At 39.3% G+C, this 25,990-nt stretch overlaps 1 protein-coding gene and 1 pseudogene across 1 annotated transcript in view; both read right to left on the bottom strand.

The window, feature by feature from the left end:
• DNAH6 (dynein axonemal heavy chain 6) overlaps positions 1-25,990 on the bottom strand; it is a 299,735-nt gene that overhangs the window by 46,581 nt on the left and 227,164 nt on the right. Inside the window, exons 56-63 of the mRNA XM_012774259.3 lie at positions 25,479-25,604; positions 23,212-23,376; positions 20,642-20,709; positions 18,944-19,124; positions 17,317-17,496; positions 13,824-14,057; positions 8,746-8,881; positions 4,739-4,908 (exon numbers count right to left, since the gene is read on the bottom strand). Coding sequence (XP_012629713.3) covers positions 4,739-4,908; positions 8,746-8,881; positions 13,824-14,057; positions 17,317-17,496; positions 18,944-19,124; positions 20,642-20,709; positions 23,212-23,376; positions 25,479-25,604 — 1,260 coding nt within the window. The remainder of the gene's footprint in view (positions 1-4,738; positions 4,909-8,745; positions 8,882-13,823; positions 14,058-17,316; positions 17,497-18,943; positions 19,125-20,641; positions 20,710-23,211; positions 23,377-25,478; positions 25,605-25,990) is intronic.
• LOC105876576 (adapter SH3BGRL pseudogene) lies at positions 997-2,773 on the bottom strand (annotated as a pseudogene).

Below are 25,990 nucleotides of genomic sequence, written 5' to 3'. Positions count from 1 at the left end.
CAGTACTGGTGGCATTGGGGGACAGTAGCTATGGGTATGATGTTTCTTTTTAGGGGCAATGAAAATGTTCTAAATTGATTTGGTGATGATTGCACAACTCTGTGAAGATACTGAAAGCCACTGAAATGAACATCTTAAATGGGTGAATCGTATGATTCAATACATTTTCATGGAATTTTCTTCCATGGAATATCTTACTTAAATAATCAGCATGTGGTAGAATTAACAACAAGGACTTAAAATTGCATTCATACAACTGGTGTTTCTCAAATTGGGAAAAGCTTTCAACTAACTGTTGCTCTAAGTGAGAAGATTTCATCCTCAGTAATTCTGATTACACTGTGATTTTTCAACAGAGAGAAAACCAGTTGCCAAAGAAACAGTCTCCTTTCTGAGGTGGAGGAAGCCTGGATTGAAACACTAGTCCTGTGGAGGTTAGAATTTCCAGTGGATTCAGCCCTGGAAACCAATGATGCTGCAAGTCATGACATATGTTCTGATTTCCCCATCTCTCTGATTGCTTTGAAAATGGTTTCTCCTAATAATGACCTTAAAACTGGCTCTCAAAGTATGGTTGCAGGATCAGCAGCATTAGCATCACCTGGTAACTTGTTAGTAATACAGATTCTTAGCTCTTAGCCCAGGCCTAGTCAATCAGAAACTCTCGGGCATGGGCTCTGTGTTTTCACAAGCCTTCCAGGTGATCCTAACACACATCAAGATTTGCAAACATTAGTGTAGATGAGTTTTTTTAGCTTTGTTCTGTGGTGATGAATTATTTTCTATAAGACAATCTTCATTCATCTTGAATTAGATGATAGTTTTTTTTTCTCTTTCCAGTTCAAATTTCTAATAATTGTTTTTTAAAAGATGTTGATAATATTGATGCCAAAGAAGGAATTATTGGGATGAAAGGAAGGAATTGTTGGGATGACAACTTCCTATTGCAGTGCTAATGAGCCTGCCACCTGGTTTACTAAGAGCTTTTTTTTTTTTTTTTTTTCAGTAAACAAAGCCATGTCTTTATTACATGTTGATTTTGGCAAAGAGTACAGACTTACATACAACAGATACAATAAAAGTAGTTTAAAGTAGGTGTTTACTTTTAGTAATATAATAGTATGGAGCTAAAGTACTATATATATATATCTTCTGTGTAAGTGATTTAGGCCATGTTTCTTGTCTTTTTAGAAGTCTTTAGAATTAATATTTCAAAAGTTGCCCCTTTTATTTGATACTTATGCTTTTTGCTGGAATAGAGGCATAAAAAAGATTCTCTCTGCTTAGATTAACGTACTCACATGTGCCTAAAATGAAATTAAAAGATCAGATTTCTGAGAAATAGTGACATTTATGATCACAAGTTATTTTAGAGGTGGGGGGAACCACTAAGATTTCTTTTAGCAAAAACCCAAGGAAAACTAACTTTGGGCAATGATTGGCAACCTATTTTACAATAATCAAAAGTCTGAGCTCAGTGAAGAGAATGCCATTTTAAACCTACTTATCCCACTTCCATGATATACACATGTGTATTTCACTAAGGGAAGAACTTAGAAACATGATTCCATTCTAGCTGTGTAGTTATACAAGGGAGTTATCAACTGAATGCATCTATTGCTTTTTTTGGGGGGGTAGGAAGTCATCTATTCTGATAACTGAAATATGCAATTAAAGGCTATTTTTAGAAACCTGGAAAACTTGGGGTTCAGTACACAGAAGTTTCATCTACAAAATAATGGGAATGTTATAATTACCACAGAAATTACAATGTTTAACATATAAACATTATCTGCAAGTACTTTTTAATCACAATGACATCACATCAAAAAGGTACACATTCTTGTTCACTGAAATTAGGCAATTTTGGAATAAAAGACAGATTATTTCTCTCTCTCTTACTCTTGCTCCTCTCTCCTTTTTAAACTCCTCAATGTTGAGCTACAGATATACTTAAGCTGCAATAATAATACCAAAAGAAGATGAAGGGTGTTTTCTTTGCAAAATGACTAAAGTACATAAAATGCCTTAGCAGATAACAACACTATTATATCTACTAAAATTTTATCTTCATTTCTCATTCTCCTCACCATAACGCTCACATTTTAATTATATATTCATATTGATTGTGTGCATGTGAAAACACCAACTAATCTATTATTTCAACATTAAGCTTACTGTTTTTGAAGCCAAAATAATTTTGCTATTCTATAAAAGCAATGGAGACTCATTTTTCAGGAAGCTTAAGGCAGAATACTTAAGGTTCATGCTTGCTGCTTTGCCTGGGCTTCTGCTTCCTTTGAACCAGGTGGTGCTGTCAAGCCTAAAAAGGCATACACTGCATTATTTTCTCTGGCTTCAAAGAAGGCATCATAGTCCCCACGGTACTGGCTTTCATTGAAAATATGAGGTGGCAGGGGGTACCCTGTGGCTGGTCGTCTGTTTTCAGGTACATTTTCTCTCATCCACTTCCAATTCTCTTCATTTGCTGCAATATCTTTTTCTTCAAATCCTATTTTGTTGGCTTCTAAGAAACCAAGCACATCTTTCTGTTTCTTCTTAATCGCCGTAGAGCCAGAGGAAGATGCAATATATACACGGATCACCATCCTGGGAATAGCGGCTGCAGTAGGTTGGGTCCTGAAAAGGGTTGCGAAGCAGCTCCAGCAACTGCTGCAACTGAGCTAGGGGCCAAACAGAGGTTGGTGGAGGAGAGTGGGGGAAGGTGGAAGGGGCACTAAGAGCTTTTTGAAATGAAATTTCATCTTTAGATCAAAATGTGTTACTTCTGAAAGAAGTTGAATTTTTGTATAAGAAGCCACTTGTGTTTGAATATCTTCTTTTTCCCAAAAGACAAGTTGGCTCCAACAGTTAGAAGTATTGGATACCCAATAGGCTCTGCTTGTGAACAGAGCTGGAACAGCAGATTTGTTACCTTGAACTCACTCATCACAGAGATCTTGTCTCTGGTCTTGTCTTTGTTCTAAGACTTCCTTAAATACTTCTTTTCTCCAGGCAGGGAATCTAGACCTTAGGTTTCGACACTGAATTTGGATTCTTTACTCTTGAATCCCAATTTCTTGAGACCTTGTTTGGAGGTTCTAGCAAGGGAGTGCAGCTACTTGTATACCCTTGACCAAATAACAGTCCTCCTCTATAGGAGAAGGTTGTCTACTTCAACCGAGCACGAAGCTTCAGGAGGGATGCACATGAAGTGGTGAGGAAAGGGGAACCTGCCTAGCCAGCCAGATCAGTTGAATCAACCCTGGGGATCAACGGGGTGACAGATGTCTTAGCCAGATTGCTCTCACATCCTGAATCCCAAAGTCTTTAGCAAGTCATTCTCTAATTAATAGCAGGGAAAGGGTTGTTTCTAAATACCTTGGTTAGCGTTCTAATTGGGAGGGGGTGTAGCTGGTATGACATTGTCATGCTTGAATCTTCTCTTCAGGGTGATTCTGTGCATGGTCTTGGTTGATCTGGGTCCCTGTTTTCTCTGGAATGGGTGTTTAGCTCTTCATTTCTGAAATCTAATCAGGGTTCTAGACCCCTCAGTGTTGATTTGTGAAGTAAGTTTTGTTTGGTAGCATAACCTGTGTAAGATTTTTGGTTGAATGCATTGATAAGAATTTTCAATTAATCCTCTGTGAATTTGGTATGACTGTGTCTACCATTCGTAGTTTTAATCATATTTGGAGAGCTGTCCTAGGACATGTTGCAAGAGAGTTCAGGTGTCCAAGGATGTGGCTACTGGTTAAAACATTTTTTATTATGGAAAATTTCAAGCACATATAAGATGAGAGAATAATGAACCCAATGTTTCACCTACCTTCACATTTCTTAAGACACTCACTATTTCACTGCTACACTTACCCACCCAGATGAGGATGAGAAAGGATCCCTTGTCCTTTCTCTCTTCCCTTTAAAAGTTGGTGGTCATCAGAGTTTCATCCTTGGCCCACCTGTCCTTGTATTCTACTCTTTGTTATTCTTCTACAGTCCCACCAACTCCCATGATTTGACTTCCCAACTCAATGCTGATGATTCCCAAATCTCTATTTCTAACCCACATTTCTCTCTAGAGTTTCCTACCCACGTATTAGTAGCTTCCAGACTGCTTTCCACTTTCATGGCTGGCAGGCACGGGAAACTCAGTGACATCTTACTCTCACACATTTCTCCTTTCACGTTTGTTTAGTTATTGGTACAACTATCCCCTTTGGCATGCAAGCTGAAACTGGGAGCCATACTATTTGCTTAATCTCCACACTCCCCTTCAGCTCTCTAATCTATTAATACTACCTCTGTCTTAATTCAGGCTGCCATTATTTCTTACATAGACCATTTTGATGGTATACAAACAGGTCCTGGTGACTATAGTTTTGTGCCTTCAAATGTTTCCTCCCCAATGTTGTCAAGATCTAAAAGGCCCATTAATTCCCTACGAAAGCCCTCCAACAGACCCCTGTCCTCTGGCAGAGAGTAGGGTGCTCTAATGGCGTACACCAAGGAAAGAATGACCACATCCCTGGCTGGCTCTCCAGTCTTTTCTTTCCTCACTCTCTGTATAAAACATTTTGTATAAAATGTTCTAGTAGTAACAGAGTCTCTATGTTTTTAGAGCCACTTCCCAAATGCGGCCACTGATAATCTCAAATGAATTCATGAATCATAACTGGCTAGTAAAGGTTAGTAAAAATATTTATAACACAATCCATTAATAAAAAAAATTCCCTACCTTTTCTTCTTTACAACATTTAATAAGAATCAGTTTATGGAAAGAAGTCAAGTCTATATTCCAAGTATCCTGCTTTGTAGTCTCCTTTTCATGTGTCGTGGCTTGCTCCTCATTCATTTGAGAATAATAGCCTTCCCATTCACGTGGGTTAATATAAGTCTCAAAAGATCCTGGAAACACAATTATAAAAGATGCTTTAATTAGAGTTGTTTTCACTTTGAAATGAAATAAATATATGTTTGATAATTTTAAAAAATCTTTATATTTACTATTGGTTTTAAGCACAGATATACTGTATACATTAATTTTCCCCCTACTCAACTTATTCAAAAAGTAAAGAATTTAGGCTGGGCACAGTGGCTCATGCCTGTAATCCTAGCATTCTGGGAGGCCGAGATGGGCGGATTGCTCGAGGGCAGGAGTTCAAAACCAGCCTGAGCAAGAGCGAGACCCCGTCTCTACTAAAAAATAGAAAGAAATTAATTGACCAACTAAAAATATATATACAAAAAATTAGTCGGGCATGGTGGTACATGCCTGTAGTCCCAGCTACTTGGGAGGCTGAGGCAGTAGGATCTCTTGAGCCCAGGAGATTGAGGTTGCTGTGAGCTAGGACACCATGGCACTAACTCTAGCCTGGGCAACAAAGTGAGACTCTGTCTCAAAAAAAAAAAAAGAATTTAAAATGTCATCAGAAAACAAAATTCAACAACTCACAAAAAAACCCAAGATAACATAACAGAGAGGTTAAAAATAAAAAGATACATAGAGATACATTAATTAAATGTGAGCAAAAAGGAGATTGAAATGATAGGAGTAATACTGGATAAATTAGAATTGAAGGCAAACCATTAAATGGGACAAGGTAGGTCAAGTTTATTAATTAAAATGCAAATACCACAATAAAGACACAATAAAGTGAATTTATATGTGCTAGCAAATAGCATAGAAATACATCAAGTAATCACTGTTATAGGTAGAAGGAAAAGCAAGAAAAAACATAATAATGATGGGAAATGACATACAATTATCAGTCTATGACAGATGAAGTAAACTGAAAATTATGGCATATATAATTTGAAAAATATAAATAATAGTTGAATAAATTGACATGTATACTTTATGCTCTAATAAACAATATATATCATCCTCTGCCCTCTGGCCATAGAGTATTTATAAGAAATGGACTTGCATCTTACATGAGGTTTAAGATCATATAATAGTTAGCTCTTACAATGGTTGTAACATGTAGTAAGAATTAGCATTGAAATGTCTGTGGTACAGCATGTGTGGTGTGGTATAAGCCTCAGAAAGCCAACAAAACCAATGTGTCTTCCAGGGACAGGATAGGCCTTTTAGGTTGAACATTAGGTAAAATCATTGGCTTGCATTTTGGGCTGGAAAACAACTTTGTCCAGCTGGTCTGCTGGGGCTCTCCCCTGAGGGCCTAACATTAGTGATCAAAGAGCTGGTAACACTTAAAAATTTGGTGACACTTCTGACCATGGCCTTGGAGTAGTATTCATCTTTGAAAGACTTCTAATTTTGATATGGAATATAGACAATTACATGGTATGAGACCACAGGGCACGCCATACCACAATGCTCTTTAGTTAAAAGTGGTTGCATTACTCTGAGGAATAGGTAGCAGAACTATTATTCATTGCAAAAGGAGCACTTTTTCCCTGAGGTTCTCATTATTTATTGTATAATCACTAGGACTTTGGCTAATAGGACAGGATCTAATAATACATATTTTAAATAACTCTCAACTAATAGGTCATGAAGTACTTAGAAATAATAAAACACAAGAGATTAAGGCAATTAGGAAAGGCAGTGAAATTAATTATTAAACATCACTTGCAAAGATTGAATGCTCACTTTTAGAACACAAGCCATCCTATCATACATGCACAAACTTTCACAATCCTGTAGAATTTTTGGAATAAACCTAAACATTTAGCAAATGAAAGAAGGAAAGTTTTTGTAAATTGCTGAAATTTTAGTCCCAATTGACAGGGATACTGTGTCTAATTGATATGGTGTTTTTTTATCTAAAAATAATGAATTGTCCCCAGAATTACTGGGGACAATGGCTTTTCAACCTCTGTACCTTCCCTCTTTCTTTGCCTCTGTATATGACGCTCCATCTATCCCTTTCTGCTTTGGATATGGACCTAATTGACCATCTCTGTCCTTCTGTGAGCATTTTTCTTTTTGTGTTCTACCTCTACCTGTAACTGTCTTATTTAACTGTTGCATAATATGGAAACATAATATGGAAACATAATTTTTATTTGATGCATTTACTGAAAAGCATTTTTTTCCTAGTCTCCATTTAGAAATCAAATGAATATTAAGATCTCAGAAATTCTGGTTCATGTAGACTTTAAACCGCCACCCTTGCTGGATATACTTAGTTAAATAAACATTAATTACTGAAAAAAATAGAAATAGAATTTCAAATCAGTAGAGGAGGAAATAAATAAAAAAGGTGTGGATCATCCATCTGAAGTTAAGAAAGAAGAAAAAAAGGAAGCAAAGAAAAAGACTAGCAAGAAAAAAATCTGCCATATAAGATGATAGAAGTAAGTCCAAATAGATAAGAGTTTCTCAGCCTCATTAATAGTGACATTCTGGATCAAGTAGTTACTTGTGGAGGGTTGTTCTGAGCATTGTGGGATGTTTAGCAGCATCCCTTGTCTCTACCCACTGGACATTAGCTGCACCGTCCTGGTCGTGGCAAACAAAAATGTCTCCAGACATTGCTAAATGTCCCCAAGGGGAAAAAAATCTTCCCTAGTTTGAGAAATACTTAAGTAAATCAATAACCATAATAAATATAAATGGATTAAAAGTTGCCTGTTAAAAAAGAAAGACTCTCACACTCTTCAAAACAACAAAATCACACTGAAGAAAACACCAAAAATATGCTGATACAAAAGAATTGAAAATAGTGTAGAATATATAGAGTAAGAACACTAACCAAGAGAATCTTGCTGTAATAATATTAATATTAGAAAATATATTTTAAGCAAAAAAGGCATTATTCAGAATAAAGGGGAATATTATTTCATAAAAAATGAACAACTTATAAGAAGGTAATAATCCCAAATATATTTGTATATAATAGCATATTTCACAAAGTATAATGAAAAATATCCCAAAATTACAAAGGCAAATTGCCAGTCATAGTGGTATACCTTAATGTACCTCTTTTAGAATCTGACAGATCAAGCATAAAAAACCTTAGTAAAATAAACACCACAATTACTAAGTCTGAGCTAAAGGCTACATATGGAACCTTGCATCCAAGAAATGACATACATGGAATATTTTATATAAACTGAACAGGTACCAGGCTACAAAGGAAGTCTAAAGAATTATAAAGAATCCATTTCATGCAAACCATGAGTATAATTTCCATAATGTAGTTAAATTATACATAATAATAAGATGGTCTCCCAAATCCTAAATGCTTTTGAACTAAAAAGTATAATTTTAGAATTGAAAGGGCTACATATTAAAAATTGTGGGGAAAATTCATATAGAATGTTATAATTCAGAGCAGGGGAAGTGGAAAGGGGGGAGGACAAGATGCTTCTGGGCTGCTGGTACGGTTCTATTTCTTGATTTGGGTGGTGGCTCATAAGTGTATGCTGTTTGTGATAGTTAAGTTGTACACTTTTGGATTTGTGCATTTTTCTGTACATATGTTATCCTTCAATAAAAATTAAAAATCTATTGGATGCAGCTAAAGCGATATTTAGAGGTATACTTATATACTCAAAGTGGATATAATAGTCAACATTGAAACACTGAAAATTCATGGGACGAGCATTTGACTCAAGAAACTGTGAAAACAAGTAAGTCACAGTTTCTTAAAAATGAAGAAATTCCCTAGTGAAAAATATTGACATTGCAGAAGAGGTTAAAGAAAATATTAAAGTTAGTGTTCAAGATCCTGTTTATAACCCCTCTCCAGCAGATTCTTTTAGTCACATTACCTAAGCGTATGGAAATAGGATGTAACAATATAGCGTATGTAAGTCCTTTAAAAACTGGAAACGATTCTTCTAAGTCACAGCATGCAAACCACATGGGAGTAAGTAGCCAGGGAGCTTCAGGCTTAGGTGGGCGTTCCTATTTGAAGACAGAAAATGAGTAAAATGATTCACAAAGACAACCACAAAATTCATTTTCACCTTGTCTAAGTGAAAAATCAAGCTTGAATTACCATATCTTATGACTAATCCTTAGTCATAAGATATGGTCAGAGAGAAATGATGTTGAATCAGTTCTACCTGTGGATCTTTGCAGAGAAGTGCAGTTGATGAAGACTTTTCAGGTTGACGATTACAGAAATCAAATTGATCAATTAGAGCTGTTAAGTCTACATCCAGCCTGTTCTACAACATCCCCACACCAGTCTTCCCCTTCCCCAAGTATTCTTATGGTTAATGACTTTTTTTCTAGAGAACTAGTTTCCAAATCAGATTCCCAGATCTTCTGACTCCTAGGAAATGAGGAAAGCTGAATACTGAAGCAGTATCAATAGCAATACAAGCTACGATCTCATTTCAGCTGTGATGAGTGTATGTCTAATCATTTCATATATTCCTAGAAATTTCTGGGAAAAGTATTATTCCATCTGGTAATATTCCATGACATGTTTGCGTGTGGGTAAACAGTTTTAAAAGAGACATAGAAACAGTTGTGATTGCAGACTGAAACTAGTTCTTTATAATATACTGAATATTTGCCTGAGGTTCTGTACTACAGTTTAAAATGTGTTTATTGAGATATAATTCACATACCAAGCAATTGACCCATTTAAAGCATACAATCCAATGATTTTATTATGTTCACAGATATGTGCAATCATCACCACAGTCAATTTTAGAACATTGATCTCCTTAGAAAGATACTGTGTACCTTTTAGCTATTACTTCCCTTTACCACCATCCCCTCAGCCCTAAACCACTCCTAGCTACCTTCTGTCTCTGTAGGTTTGCTTATTCTGGACACTTTGCCTAAATAAAATTATATAATATGTGGCCTTCTGTGACTGACTTCTTAATGTTCTCAAGGTTCATACATGTTGTGGCAGGTACCAGTACTTTGTTCCTTCTTATGGTTGAATAATATTCCACTGGATGGATTATACCACACTTTTTTAGTCCACTTATCAGTTGATAGTCATTTGGGGTAATTCAACATTTTGACTAGTGTAAACAATGCTGCTATTAATATTTGTGTCCAGCTTTTTGTATGGACATATATTTTCATTTCTCTTTGATATATACTTAGTAGAATTACTGGATTATATGGTTATTCTATGTTTAACAGTTTGAGAAACTAGGCCAGGTGTGGTGGCTCATGCCTGTAATCCTAGCACTCTGGGAGGCCAAGGTGGGCGGATCGTTTGAGCTCAGGAGTTTGAGACCAGCCTGAGCAAGAGCAAGACCTTGTCTCTACTAAAAAAAACTAGAAAGAAATTAGCTGGACAACAACAACAACAAAAAAATAATATATATCTATACAAAAATTATCCAGGCATGGTGGTGCATGCCTGTAGTCCCAGATACTTGGGAGGCTTAGGCAGTAGGATCACTTGAGCCCAAGAGTTTGAGGTTGCTGTGAGCTAGGCTGATGCCATGGCACTCTGGCCCAGGCAACAGAGTGAGACTCCATCTCAGAAAAAAAAAAAGTTTGAGAAACTGCCAGATTGTTTTCCAAAGCAGCTGCACCATTTTTCACTCTAGCTAGCAGTTCATGAGGGTTCTGATTTCTCCACATTCTCACCAACACCTGTAATTATCTATCTTTTTGCTTATAGCCTTTTTGGTAGGTGTGAAGTGGTATCTCCTTTGGTTTTATTGTTTACTTATTTATTTAGAGATAGTCTCCTTCTGTCAACTGGGTTAGAGTGCCATGGTGTCAGCCTAGCTCACAGCAACCTCAAATTCCCGAGCTCAAGCAATCCTTCTGTCTCAGCCTCCCAAGTAGCTGGGACTATGGGTACGCACCAACATTCCTGGCTAATTTTTTTTCTAATTTTAGTAGAGACAGGATCTTGCTCTTGCTCAGGCTGGTTTAGAACTCCTGACCTTCAGCAATCCTATGGCCTCAGCCTCCCAGAGTGCTGGGATTACAGGTGTGAGCCACTTTTGTTGTCATTTGATCTGCAAAACAAATCACTGGCTCCTGTGAAAATTTTTTTCCAGGAAGTAGATTTCATGGAAAGTTTTCTGGGTGTGATATTACTCCTTTTTTTTGAGACAGAGTCTCACTCTGTTGCCCAGGTTAGAGTGCCATGGCGTCAGCCTAGCTCACAGCAACCTCAAACTCCTGGGCTCAAGCAATCCTTCTGCCTCAGCCTCCAGAGTAGCTGGGACTACAGGCATGTGCCACCATGCCCGGCTAATTTTTTCTATATATTTTTAGTTGTTCAATTATTTTGTTTCTATTTTTAGTAGAGACAGGGTCTCACTCTTGCTCAGGCTGGTTCTGAACTCTTGACCTTGAGTGATCCTCCCACTTCGGCCTCCCAGAGTGCTAGGATTACAGGCGTGAGCCAATGCGCTAGGCCTGTCATATTACTCTTTACTAGACTCATCTTTTGGATTCCTAGCATTTAGAGAAAAATACTTTAAAACACATTATTTAAAAACATTAACTGTATAGACTGGATATAGCCAACAAGGATAGCTTGGAGACCTCAATTTGCAGAAATCCATTTACCTTGTCCACACATGATAGAAACTTGCAGATGCTTGAAGCTTTGTGTGTTGGTTCCAATTGTTTTCTGTTTGTCCTTGACGTGTAACTAGTTTGTTTCCATCCTGGAAGGGCCTACTTCTGCTTGTACCAGCCAGTCTCCAGTTGCAGGCCCCCAACTCTCCTCCTTTCCAATTTTCCTGCAGTTGCCACCTTCTAGAAATGTATGTTTTGTACACTGGTGCTTCCTGTCAACTCTCCAGATTCCATAGGGTATGTATCTCCTCTTCTCCCTCTCTCTTCTCTTCCCATCCCAGACACTCATTTCTTATCCTTTCTAGATCCTTCCCAGGGCCCTTTTGTTACAGCATCTGCCTACATTACACAACCTTGTCATAGGTATTTGGAACTCAGTGCACATTTTTCCACAGAAAAAACTTTTATATAGGAAAGGTCGTTTTTCAGAGGAGTCTAGAAAATCTAATTTAGCCCATTAAGGGAGCAGAAAACTTTGTAACATTTATGATAAAAATGGAAATTACTAGTATTAAAATACTTAACTAAATGAAGTGACTATGTAAAATGTATTACCAAACACATGTCTTTTTTTTTTTTTGAGACAGAGCAACCTCAAACTCCTGGGCTCAAGCGATCCCTTTGCCTCAGCCTCCCAAGTAGCTGGGACCACAGGCATGTGTCATCATGCCTGGCTAATTTTTTTCTATATGTTCTTAGTTGGTCAATTAATTTCTTTCTATTTTTTTAGTAAAGACGGGGTCTCACTCTTGCTCAGGCTGGTTTCAAACTCCTGACCTCAAGCAATCCTCCCGCCTCCAACTTCCAGAGTGCTAGGATTACAGGCGTGAGCCACCACGCCCGGCCCCAAACACATGTCTTAATTTTAAAAAATCTGTCAAGAATCATTCAACTTTCCTCAGGGTAGAGGAAAAAAAGTTTAATTAAAAACACTTTTGAGAAGTCTCTGAAGATGATTTCTGGGTAATTTTAAGTTTCTAGTGTGATGGTATTTAAAACATATTTTAAACTTCTTTTCAAAATATGCTGCTCATGAGATGCGGGACTAGAATGGACCTGAGCTCTGGGAACTTAGACACAGGTTCGAATCAGACTCTGTCATGCATTAGTGTGGTCATGGAAAGTCCTTCAACCTCTGTAAGACTCTACTTGAGAAAACTGTAAACAAGGCTGTTCACAAGGCTGCCGTGAGGAAGGAAGGGCGATAACAGTGCAGAGCAGGGCCTGGCTGAGGGGTCGACCAGCAGTCAGTGGTAGAGTGGACTGGTCGAGAGGATAAGCTTTACAAACTGACTGCAAGGTTCAAATCCTGTTTCCAAGCCCTATGAAGGATGTGATTGTGACAAGTTACTTAATCTTTCTGTGCCACACTATCTTATCTGCAGATTAGAGATAAAATTAAGAATTTACCTAGGAGGCACACTGAGAAGAATAAAGGAGTTGATGTGCATGAGGCACACAGCAAGCCCTCTGTAAGAATGAACTGTGATTGTGAGGGTGAGATGCATTAAGAGAGGATTCATAGAATATGCGTGTGTGCAAGATGGGTGGGGGTGGGGAGGAGCAGCAGCTGGTGGAGGGTCTTGTCTGGGCTTGTCTTGGGAGCATGGGATGCTCAGAGTCTAATAAAAGCATCAGGTCCAACATCCCAGTGATACACTGAGGCCCAAACACTGGCAAACAAGGGCAGATGTCAGGTCCGCAGGGGAGAAGGGCAGGGCTTGAGATTGGCAGGACAGAGCCAAAAGTTTCCAGTGGAGCTGAGGTGAAACCGCAGGGAAGAGTTGGGGGCCCACCTCTATGGGTCACTAGGTTTGTGGTATGTGGGTGAGTTAGGCCAGTTAAGCTGGAGAAAGCAGGACAAACAAGATGAACATGAAGAAGGAAGGTGTAGCAGGACTCATTCCAGTATTCCAGAAGGTGAAAACCAAGTTATTCTGTTACTTCTCATGTTTTATAATGAGAGATGTCTCCAGGCAAGAGAGGGTCATCATGATTTTAAGAACAGTATTGCAAAATCTTTTGCTGATTTTTAACTCTTCACAATTGGAAGATGGTTAGCTTTTCTAAACATGTTCACATCTACTAGCTCACTGCTTACTCCCAGTGCCACTTTCCCGTAGGTGAGGTCATCGCTGCACACAGAGGTGAAACATCACCAACGTCACACAGCCAGGTGTGGGTAGAGTCTCCTGACCTCCAGCTCCCCTCCGCCGGGCCACACCTCCAAAGGTATGACCTTCAGCCACCACAGTCACCACAGAGCATTGGTAGGTTCTTGTGGGCTCTATCTAGAAGAACATTCACCATCTAAATGTGAAACAGGTACCTTTTCTAATCCCGCAGAACCTCGGAGGAAGAAGTTCCATTCAGCATCAGTTAGGCTTCCTTTTTGACGCATGATCTCAACGCAGAGCATAAAGCTGTAGATGAGTTTATGCTGTTCAAAAAGTCCTCTTGAAACATTGACATAAGCAGTTAGGAGAGTTTGTTCCAGCAGTATGTCCAGGCGCTCTTGTAGATCATCTGTCTTTGTAGAGGTTTCAATGGTTGTATTGAACAACTATGTGAAAAAGAGCTCTATCAGTATCTCTGATTTAATTCATTCTCTGTGGAGAAAAAAAATCCCTGTCCTCATCCTACCCCTACTCCCTGCCTATTCAGTGAGTAAACAGCAGCACAGGAGGTGAATATAGTAAGTCCTCACTTAACATGGTCAATAGGTTCTTGGAAACTGCGACTTTAAGTAAAATGCTGTACAGCAGGTCCTTGGATAATGTTGTGTTCAACATTGTTTCATTATAACATGGATGAGAAAAAAAAATTGATTTTATCATATGTTGCTTCACTTAAAGTTGCAGTTTCCAAGAACCTATCAACAACGTTCAGCGAGGAATGACTGTACTCTTTTATGAAAAAATTTAGAATTAATCCCAAATTGACATGTAATATTATACTCTGTACTCCCCTTTCTTTTCTACTTTTTTAGAAATGGATCAATGCCAAACTCTTGACATATTCAAAAGACATCATCTTGATGTGAGACATAAAACTTGGGAAAATGGAGGTGAGCTAGCAGGACAAGTTTTTTCACATCCTTAACCCAGATTTGATAAACCCTTCATTTTGGGTTGAGAGATATAAGGGCAAGGTAAGGTCATGTACTCTTCTTAGCACTTCCCCAAGATAATTCTTAGGGTATAGAAAGAATGTGCCAGAATATTTCTTGAAATTTAAGAGAAACAAATTTTAAAGGAGGCTTTCACTCTGTTTCCTACCTGGAAAATTTGAGAGTAGATCTCCTATTTTAAAGGTGCCCCACATGACAAGAACACTGGGAAGGCAGGTGGCAATGAAGGACTAGGCATGAGTGGGCCAGAGGTAGCCCTTCCTGTTTCCTGTAACTTCTAAGTGGCATGGAAGGAAGACCCAGACACTCCCAAGGGCCACAAGCTGTGTGAGGAAGCTGAACGCAGGGGCCTGCATCGGAGTCATGGGGCAAGAAGATCTTACAACAGAGGCTGCAGGGAAGTCCCACCAGGGTCCAGAGGGGCATGTGGTTGCAGTGTCGGGATCCACAGCCTGAGGGGCAAAGGTAGGAGGTGAGGTAGTGCCTTCCTAGTTCCTGGGATCAAGATACATTGCTCATGGGTAGATCAGACAGATCAAAACAGATTGGAAGCCAGAAGCAGCTGAGGACCAAGACAGATCAGGGTGAAGCAGTAAACTCCACTTCTTAGAAATACTGGGTTGTAACTGTGCAGGCCTCTCTTTTACCTGCCCCTTCTACTAACAGGATGGAGCACAAAAGGAAAATAGCCTAGTTGGGTCAGTCTCCTAACCAGAAGATAGGTCTCCATTCCCTAACATTAAAAGGGCTTAGAAGAAGCATACAATTATTGTAGAGAATTGGAGAATTCCTAGTTAATTTCCCTGAAAGTATGGTTGACAAAGGGTAGTAGAGTTGTTTTAACACACACAGGAAAAAAGAGGATTGAGCTTTCTTTAACAACCTGACAAGAAGCGGAGAGGTTAAAGCCCAGTGAAGATGTGCTAAGTTTGACGCCAAAATAAAACATAGCAAATCTCAAAATGCCCTAAGAAATTTCAGTGTGAAATGGAATTATGGATGGGTTTGGTTGAGGGTATCCTGGCCAGGACCATCATCTACAAACATGTTTTGGGTTTCTGGTTTCCCTTCTAAACCACAAAACTCCAGAGCTTTGATGATTCGTCCTATATTCCTTTTTCTCTCAGCCCAAGATATTTTTAGAACACCTTTACTTTTATTTCTTGAAGGAGATTTTAAAAATAACTAGGGTAATAAAAGTGTTACCAAAGGAATTTAGGTGGTATTAAAGGATTTACTAATCCTTCCTTTGCTTGGCTTAACTTTGCTGCCAACTAAAGGACGGGAGCAGAGATGTGAGAACTCAAACCCTTGCTTCTAGGAATTGAGGTTTGACCTCAGTACAGATGGCTTCTAAAGGCTGCTAAAAAAGCAAAGGCACATCTTGCTGAAAGACAGCCAAGGGGCATTTACATGACAGGATACTAAATAAGACTTTTAATGGAAAAACCAAGCTTGGCCTAGTGTCATAAGAATTGTTTGAATGTTATGAAGGGATCAAAACAGAGTCTTCAATCATAAAAGACTCATGAAGTATTATATGGTGCTAAGCACTATGGTGGATATGGGATGGATGAAGCTTCATTTCTGCCTACTGGGAGTTGAGATTCCAACAGGAGAGAAAAACCCACCACCCAAGACAATGTTGGGTAACATCATGCCATATGAGGCATACAGCATACCAAATGTGCTGAAATTATTTGCCACTCTTCCCATTGAGAGATGGAGTCTAAATCCTTTCCTCTCAAACTTGGGCTATCCTTAGTGACTTGACTGACCAATGGACTGCAGCAGAAGTGGTGTTGCATGACATCCAAGGCTAAGTCAGAAGGAGCCTTGCAGCTTCCACCTTGGTTTATTTCAATGTTTGATGGAGATGCCCTCTTGGAATCCAGTTGCCCCATAGTGAGAAGCCCCTGGAGTGAACAGGGGGCCTACTGGGAATGCTTAGTAAGCCTTGCTGTGTAATGTGTGATACAAACTCTGTCTCCCCTTAAAGTCTTTGGCAAATTCATCCTTGCTTGTTAAAACTTTGTGACATTGAATTTGCTTTTGGGAGATAATGGAATGCTACAAAGAAGATGAGGGGGTGAAAACATCCTAGTCACAAGAAAGCAGATAAAATTCAACTGTGAATACGAGATAAAGTAGAGACTGAAATAAAACAAGAAAGTCTGATAGTTGTATGGTGAAAGTGGAAAAGGAAAAAGGGAAAGAGATCCCTCCAAGTCAAAGGCAGGGGTAGGGGGAGGAAGGAAGACAGGTCATTGTACAAAAAAGTTCTGAAAAAAAAGGAGACATAAACCAATTTGATTAAAGTCAGTTCTTTCAGAGACTTGAGATACAACACAAAAAGGTTACTGGAGAAAGTATAAATAAATAGTTTGGAGCTGTGACTGAAAAGAATATGAGAAAGGCAGGTAAGAGGGAAAACAAGCAAGCTAGTTAGTTGAGGAAGCCAAGAGAAAACCAAACTTGCAAAGCAGCTTTCTATTCTTCCTCTACAGACTGTTCTGTGCGTATGACGCAATCAAATCAGTGGTGGGGCTCTTGAACCATAGGTCTGGACCCAACCTCCTATAGGGTTGTCGTACCCAACATCTAGACCTTTGGCTTATCTGAAGCAAGAAGTAACTCAAGGGGTGTAAATGGAAGCCAAAGAGATGAATCTCACTAACAACAACATACTCACCTGTTTAAAATATTTTAATGAGTATTGGTACATAGGATCTATTTCTGAGAGGCTTGCGATGACAAAGTACATAACGGAGCCTTGAGTGGCTACTGGCCGATACTTCTCACGAGCCACGTTGATCATTTGCTCAGTGGACTCTGCTTGTTTCAGCCTGACTTTAATGGCACCGGAAGTGATCTAATTAAAGATACAATAACAAAGTCTTAGAGATCAGCTTCAGAAAAGTAGTGGGATTTCTGGAATGTATCCAGTTAGGTCTAGGAAAGAAATAAGGATAGAATGCGTTAGTGATTATAATAAAGGGGAGGGGGTCCCCAAATGAAATAAGTGAGTGTCAGGGCTCAGTGACCTTCTCATGACCAAGCTGACCTCCTTTCCTTCAGAGTCAGGAATGGGCAGAGGGAAATAGGCAATACAAGTAGCTCTGAAAAAATTGGAGCAGTATTTCTCTGAGACCCGATCTGAGTTATTCCTGAAATGGAAACACTAACACAGCACTCCTCATTGGCCTCTAACATCCCCACAGGCAGTCCAAGGTTCCATAATGAAAGAAAAGAGAAGGGATATCCAGGAAAGTGCCCAAAAGAGGGGAATAGAGAGAGGCTAGAAGGACACAGTACCACATCCCACCCTGGTATAACACGAATGACTAATATTCTTATTCTCTACCTAGAGCTCCCCGGTATAGATATATGGAAACCTGGGGATAGAAGCTATTGTTTGTGAAGTGTTATAAACCTAAGTGAGTTTGAGATGTTTTCAAGGTTTTTTCACATTACTTTGGTTTTCTATATTTTGGGTTTGTCAATCTGGGGTGTCTTTTGGCCAATGGTCTTTCCAAGATTCCCTTCTCTGTGTCTCTCTTTCTATTGCTGTCTGTCTCTAACTACTCTGCCCTCAACCCCCATTTTGTAGTTGTGGATATTCCTAGGTTGGGAGATTCTTTGTCTCTGGAAAGTCAAGAGTCTAGGGCAGGGGCCATGAAAAATCACCATGGGAGCTGGCTGCTCAGTATTTGTTCCCTTGAAGGGAAAGCTAAAGGAAACCATCAAGTCTCTATCTAGACTAGGACTTCCTAATAGAAATATAATGTGAGCCACATATATAATCCTAAATTTTATAAATTTGTTAAAAATGAAAAGAAACAAATGAAATTAATTTTAACACATTTTAAGTATAGCCACATTCCAAGTGCTCAACAGTCACAGTGTAGCTACACTGAATTAAGATGTGTTGTTAGTGTCAAATACATAACCAGATTCAAAGGCTTAATCTAAAAAAAAAACCCTCAATATGTGGATTTTATGTTTATATATTTTGGTTATACTGGGTTAAATAAAATATATTGTTAAAATTAATTTCACTTGTTTCTTTTCATTTTTAATAAATTTATAAATAGGGATTTTTTAGCAAATTATTTTCTGTCTCTCACCAATGGATGAGTTCCTCTACATCTCTTTGCTTGGCGTGGATCCCTGATGGCCAGGCATCCTCTATGCATGGCCCTGGAAGCCCCAGGTAGCCCCTATTCTTGCTTTAAAAGACCCTGTGGCACTCTCAAAGGCTGGAGGTATAACTTTTGAAGTAACACTCTTTCTGTAAATACTTAAAATATATTATTTGCCTTTGAATCCTGGAGTGTGTCAATAAGTTCTTCATTGTCCAGAATATTTCCTTCAGATGTAAAGAGCATTTTCAGGATTTTATCTTCCACATTTTTCAGCTGGTTTTTATCAGCATTGATCTTCACAATGAGCTTGATTCTTTGTTCTTCCAACTCCGGTTTTTCAAGTCGCACCACATCACTAGAAGAAAAGTTGAAACACCTAAATTATGTCTTTGTCAGTGCCCTAAAGTTGATTCTATTTTTCTTTCCTTGTTTGTAATTGTTTTTATTCCGAATACTATTTAGCTGAGTAGCTACTGGCCAAATCCGAATGCAGAATGTCTCTTTTGCTGGGTTTACACAATGGCTTTTCACTGAGCTGCACATCAGTTCTGATTCTTGTATTTCAGAGATCTGTACCCCACCACATTTCCCATACCTTCTGCTCATCTCTTAGGAAAACCTGCTTAATGCTTAACCTCTCCAATCATCCAATTTCTGTCTCTAATGCTTGCCAAGCTGAAAATGGTGCCAGGAATATTCTTTTTCTACCAACATGGGAGATTCTGAAATCCTAACACCTCCATGAACCAATTCTTGGTTGCATATGAAAAAGGAGCCTTACCTCAAGGTTCACCCTTGTCTAAACATGTGAACTTATACTTCCCTTCACTTGTTCTTTCATAATTTGCTCCCAGTCTCTACTTGCAGGAGCTAATCTTTATTAAGCATTACTCAATGATAGGCACCCTGTTGAGAGTTTTGCATGGATTATCTCTTTTAATCCTTTCAATGCTCCTGTGAGGTGGTCACTGTTGTTATCACCTTCAGGTTGCAGATGAGCAAACAGACCCTGGTGGGCTACCTCCTGAGGTCATACTGCCATGAGAGGCAGAGCTGGGCTTGCACCTGGGTCTGTTGGCTCTAGTGCATGAACTATTACTACTACATTACCAGATGGTGGGTGGAGACTAAGGGTGTACCCTGATCTCCTTGAGAAGACTGTGGGCAAGAGGAGTGGCTGTGAGCATCTGTGAAAATGTAAAGAATTTGGCCCTTTACTCATATCTTTTTGACTAAGGGTCTGTGTGTGGTGCTTTTACACATAAAAATGTTTTCTTTGTTAAAAACTCAGTGGAAATCAACCAGGGGGAGAGGGAAAGAGAGGAGGAGCAAAAACCTACTTAATGGGTACAATGAATACTAGTTGGGTGATGGGCACACCTATAGCTGGGGCTCAAGCATTACAAAAGTGATCCATGTCACCTAAAACACTTGTACCACCCTAATATATATTTTTTTTTTTTTTGAGACAGATTCTCGCTTTGTTGCCCAGGCTAGAGTGAGTGCCATGGCGTCAGCCTAGCTCACAGCAACCTCACACTCCTGGGCTCGAGTGATCCTCCTGCCTCAGCCTCCCGGGTAGCTGGGACTACAGGCATGCGCCACCATGCCCGGCTAATTTTTTATATATATATATCAGTTGGCCAATTAATTTCTTTCTATTTATAGTAGAGACGGGGTCTCGCTCTTGCTCAGGCTGGTTTTGAACTCCTGACCTTGAGCAATCCGCCCGCCTCGGCCTCCCAAGAGCTAGGATTACAGGCGTGAGCCACAGCGCCCGGCCTCACCCTAATATTTTTAAAGAAAAAAACTCTAAATAAAATATTAGGAAACCTATGACATTCTCCCCTATTCCCCTGCCCTTTCTTTTACCTTAACAACTGATCCTCCAGACCCGATTTAGTTACAGTGAAATTGATGATGGTAACTTTAATGCATACCTGGAAGAGAAGCACAGAGCACATAAAAATGCTTAAGTGCAGAGTAATAAAATAAGACATGCTGTCTTTATTAGAACATGGCTCATTATTTCCCAGGTGGATGTATCTCAGGTGTATTGCATGTGTGCACACACACCCACACACACGCTTCAAACATAACATGGCCTAAAAATCCTAATATGATTTTCCCTGCCACTATGAGTGGCAATCTTGTTCCTCAAACACCACAATTATAGAATCCTACATTGTGTTTTAAGGGAAAGTGAGCCAGTGAAGGGTTAGAAGCAGTATTCTAGAATCAACAACTTGAATTCAAATTCCAGCTCTACCCATTAGTTGATAATATGAGGTTGTATAAGCCCTTCATCCGTGCTGATATTTAAAAAAATTGGGATAATAAAAGTAACAACTCCTAAAGACGCTGTGAGGACTAAATTATATAATAAAATCACTTAGTTATAGTGACTGGTACATAGTGTGTTCTTGTTTAAAAAAAGCTATTATTGATAATAAATAGAGCTTTATATGTTTTGTCCCTTTATAACATGTTTATGAAAAAATGTTATTATATCAGAATATTCTGACATCACTTGAATAAATCAACAGCAAAACACCACAAATAGAATAAGAGTGTTTGAATGCCATATACTTTAGACGGGTTACAAATCCTTGAAGGGTAGGCTTTATCTCCAAATTAGAGTTCATTGCCTTGAGGATCCTGGAGATGGAATAATTTGCCCACAGTCACAGAGCTGGGGTTGAGTCTTTGTGTGCAACACCCCCTCTCAAAAGTTAAGTAAGTGAGAAATCAAATATTGCAACTTGGGATACTGGTCACTTTCTAAACTGTGAAATGGGACTTGGGACATGAGCCCTGGCAGTGGCTGTATAATTAAACTCCTCCAGGCTGACAAGGAATTTCTTTAAGCAATGTGTCAGTTTCATTCAATCTGAACACGTCTAGTGAGGACACATAACTATTAGAAATTCAATAACTTAAATGAAAGCGACACTCTTTGGAGTGGTATATTCAAGGATTTTTTGGGGCGTGGTGGTGGTGGTGGTGGTGGTGGTAAAGAAGTAAGGTTCTAACGTCAAGGTCCTTCCCTAGGCAAGACCCTGAAGAGTGTGCAGATGCACCCGAAACTGGGCAGCTCCTGGGCATTCGAAGGGTGGGCAGCCAGCCAGTGCCTCACGCGAGAGAGGAGAAGGGAGTCTCAGCTGTCTTCATTTCTGTTGCAACTGCTTTGGGCTCTGAAGCACCACAGTAGGGTTTCTTCTGGATCCTATTGTGGCTCAAGGACATGTATATGGAGTGGAACTCACACAGCTATCTTCAAGGAGTCTAAAGGCATGAAGAAGGGGATAAGATGCCCCCACCACTCAGAACTCTAAGTACAGACACTGGACGTTTGGATCATGATCCTCTAGTGTTGTCTTGTTGCTAGAGTTTTCAAGTGGGCAACCTCTTCATCTTAGGGTATATGCTACGGGCATTTGCATATTTAAATGTTGACCCTCCCCATGAACTCTCAGTTAAGCTCCAATTCATTTATCAGCTATGGTAACAGGGGCTAAAACAGTCCTTGCTGAAGGAGAGAGAAGAGTGGAGAGAAGGGAGTGGCACCCTAAGTTTATGAGGTATGGCTGTGGATAGGAGGAGAGGTATACAGTGGTGTGAGACAGGGGGTTGGCCTGGGGCCTGACTGGGCAAGGGCTTGAATCCTAACTAGAAGGCCAGGGGAAAGGGGACTGGAATCAGAAGAGAAGAAGTGGAAGATGGTGGAAGGAAAGAGGGAGAAAGAGAAACAGCTGTTAGCTTTAGGTGGGAACACACCAAACTCCAGAGACTCATCAAGAAAGGATGGCCTTGCTAAACTAGCTAACAGAGAAAGATAAACTATCCAACAGAAGTAAGAGACATAAACTCACAGCACACTGCCCACTTTGTTTTGTTTCATTAAACATCTGTGACTAAACTCGTCTTCAAGCCTAACTCATTATCTCTAAGAGTTCATTTTCATAGTCTTAAAGAGCCCCAAACAGATAGTTGGGGCACAATCTCTCTGCGTCAGTTCCTGCCAGGATCACATTTCAAGGACTTTGATAAGCCAGCCTCAGAGAGAGAAAAAAAAAAAAAAAATGAAAAAAGCAACCACAGCTGCTCCATAGCCATTTCTATTATCAGCTGGCAGCCATAACTATTTTTTTTCCTTTTCTTTCTCTTCTCTTTGTCCCCATAAAAATCCTGAGCTTCCTTTGCTTGGGGCTGACACCTTTCCTTTCCTTCTTTTGTCGTGTGCCCCTCCTACCTTTGGGAAGTAAAATAAACTTTCTTTCTTTAAAACTGTTCTAATTTCTAAGATAAAATAAACTTTATACTACTTCCTATCCGAATCTTTGTGGGGGAAATCTTTATCAGCTCATGTACAAATTCATACCCTATCACATCACACTTCAATAATCTAGATAGGCTGAGAACTCCAGACCAGTAGCACATACCTCAGGCAGATAATGGGGATTTGGCATTTTGCTTGTCATATAGAACTTAAAGTTTTTGTCATAATCAATGTCTGAGTCTCCAAGGCGAATGAGTAGTCGGCCACCACTCATGAAAGTTTGTTTCAAGAGAATGGGTTCTATAGCTGGATCCAAGGTTTCCTTGAGCTTAAAAATGAAAAGAAAGCAAGATAAGACAAAAACCAAGCAATTAAAATGGAAGGCATCAACTTTTCAAAATTCTTTAAGTCTCAAGATTTACTGTGAAGAAACAATTTTTCAGTGATCTTATAGATGTTTATTAGCATCCTGACACTAAATCTAACAGTATATATTTTCTAGTGGTTATTTTATCAGTAATCTAAGGAAATAAGAGCATATGAAGGCAATAAATACATCTATGAATACTTAGACTAGTCTTACACACTATTCATCCCCATGAGAAATAAGCTAAGGAGAGAGGCTGGGTAGATTAAGCCACTGAAGGGTGGCTTTCAACAGGCCCCATACAAATGAAGATCTGTTCATTTTCATGGTTGTTCTAAGTCAATGGTTGGCAAACTACAGCGTGCAGGCCAGAACTGGCCCATGGAGGCCTGTTTTTTGTATAACTCTTGAGCTAGGAATCATTTTTTTACCTTTTTAAAGGGTTATAAAAACTTATAAACGACTCCTTTCTCCACCGAAAACAAACAAAGAAGAAATATGCACAGAGACTGGATGAGGCCTGAAAAAATTAAAATATTTACTATTTGGCTCTCTACAGAAAAAAATTTTGAACCCCTATTCTACATGATAGTTATGCTTTTTTCCCCCCTCAAAGCAAATCTGGTTGTTGGTAAGCATATGGGCATGCAGATATTGCCAAGGGACCCTGTTAGGGACTTTTTTTTTTTTTTTTTTGAGACAGAGTCTCACTCTGTTGCCCCAGCTAGAGTGCCGTGGTGTCAGCGTCGCTCACAGCAAACTCAGACTCTTGTGCTCTTTGTGGGTCTAGTGGGGAGGATGGTGACTTGCTGGAGATTTTCTAGGCAGGTAAGGCTATTCAGTTTATGTAAGCTTTCTATGCCTCAATTTCCTCATTGACAAAATGGGATAATAATAGTAACTACCTTGTAAGGTTGTGGTGAGGATTAATAAGTTAATATAAATAAATATTGAGAATAGAGTTTGGCATGTAGTGAACACTCAATAAATGACAGGTAATGCTAACATTGTAATTATTATTCCCACTCATCATGCAAGTGCAGCAGCTGAGCTGTCCCAGGTTAGTGGTCTTTTCTGAGCTTCCTGTCTTTCTTCTGAAGCAGAGGCACTTCTAGGCATGGTTAAACTGAGATTCACCTCAAGGCTCAGGTTTTTGCTCACTCATTCTTCTCTTATAGGGAAATAAACCACAATCATTGACCAGTCTCTTTTGTGTCCATGGTTCTTGCACATGCTGTTTCCTTTGCCTGCGAAGCCCTTCTCACTGGGCTTGTCACATCGCTGAACTCATCACCTAGATCACAGCTTCAATATTACTCCCTCTGGCCAGGCATCTAAGTTCGTTAGGGTCCTTCCCTTCCCTCGTTGGCTATCTGAGCCATCTGCTTGCTCCTTCAAAGCCCCGATCACAAGCTCTCTTCCTCACCCTCTCTCTCATTTCTTCTTTCTCTGTTTACTGTCTCTGTCCACAACTCAACTGTAGGCTGTTGAGGACAGAAACCATATTTATATTGTTTGTCACTGGCTTTCAAATAGTGTCCGTTGAATGAGTGAACAATTTCTAAAACATCCGTTTTTGGAGTGATATCCAAAGAAATGGAGCATCTAGACTTAACAAAACCCAAGTTCATTCTTATCAGTCATCACTTAATCTAGTTCTGACTAGATTGTCCAAGTGAAAAATAACATTTATACCCACTGGAAAGTTTTACCGGCTTCACCTCCTTAGTGTCTGTAGACAGTTCCTGACTGCTTTGAATTTTCAGGGCAGCTAACCCCACCAAGGACTACAGTGAGGCCTGGAAATCAGCAGTGTCAGAAAACAGAGGCCATCCCTCTTAACACCAAAACAATGTCTGAAAGTCAACAGATTGCCCCTTACTTCTCCCCCCGCCCCTGCCCTATATGAGAATGTATTGTTTAAGGAGCAAAGAACTGGTTTGATCAATTTGAAAATAGAGTTGACTGGTGTCTTTAGCATGATGCAGATGTGGGCTGCACAGAGTTCCAGAGATGATCTGAAAGTTGGAAACTAACATCAGAAAATAAAGTAGAAAGCAAACCTCTTCCAGTAAGACAGGTAAACCAAGTCGGATTGAATTTTCAAGTATTCGTAAGAAATTACTGTCTGTAAGCTTAATGATCTTTAAGCCATTTTTGCTTTCCTTGTTCCTTATCCAACGGTTGGCCTGTATGAGAAATCAGAGAGCAGGACATTTGTTTCAGAACGTAATAAATGGCTAGAAAGTGAAAGCTTTAGAATAAAGTTTAGAAATTCAATCTAGAAACAGATTTGAAATATAAAAAGATAAAAAATAAAATAACACTGCCTCCCCCACCAATAAAGACACCTTTTAAGCCCAATGTTCGTAATCTTTCCATTTGCTCAAATCTGTAACAAGTGAAGAAAAGCGTCTTCTAGGAAGAAAGCCCATAGGTATGATACTCAGGTGTGTCTGCCCTGCTTCCTTATGGCTCCCTTGACAAACCCTATTTAGTCCAATCTGATGCATGGACTTACAGAAGTCAGATAATGGGATTTTATAAATTCCAGGAAGGCTTGCCCTAAATTCTA

Source organism: Microcebus murinus, chromosome 3 (assembly GCF_040939455.1).
Source record: "Microcebus murinus isolate Inina chromosome 3, M.murinus_Inina_mat1.0, whole genome shotgun sequence".
Classification (NCBI taxonomy): Eukaryota; Metazoa; Chordata; class Mammalia; order Primates; family Cheirogaleidae; genus Microcebus; species Microcebus murinus.
Note: the sequence above shows the minus strand (reverse complement) of the source record. Positions and strands in the feature narration are given on the sequence as shown.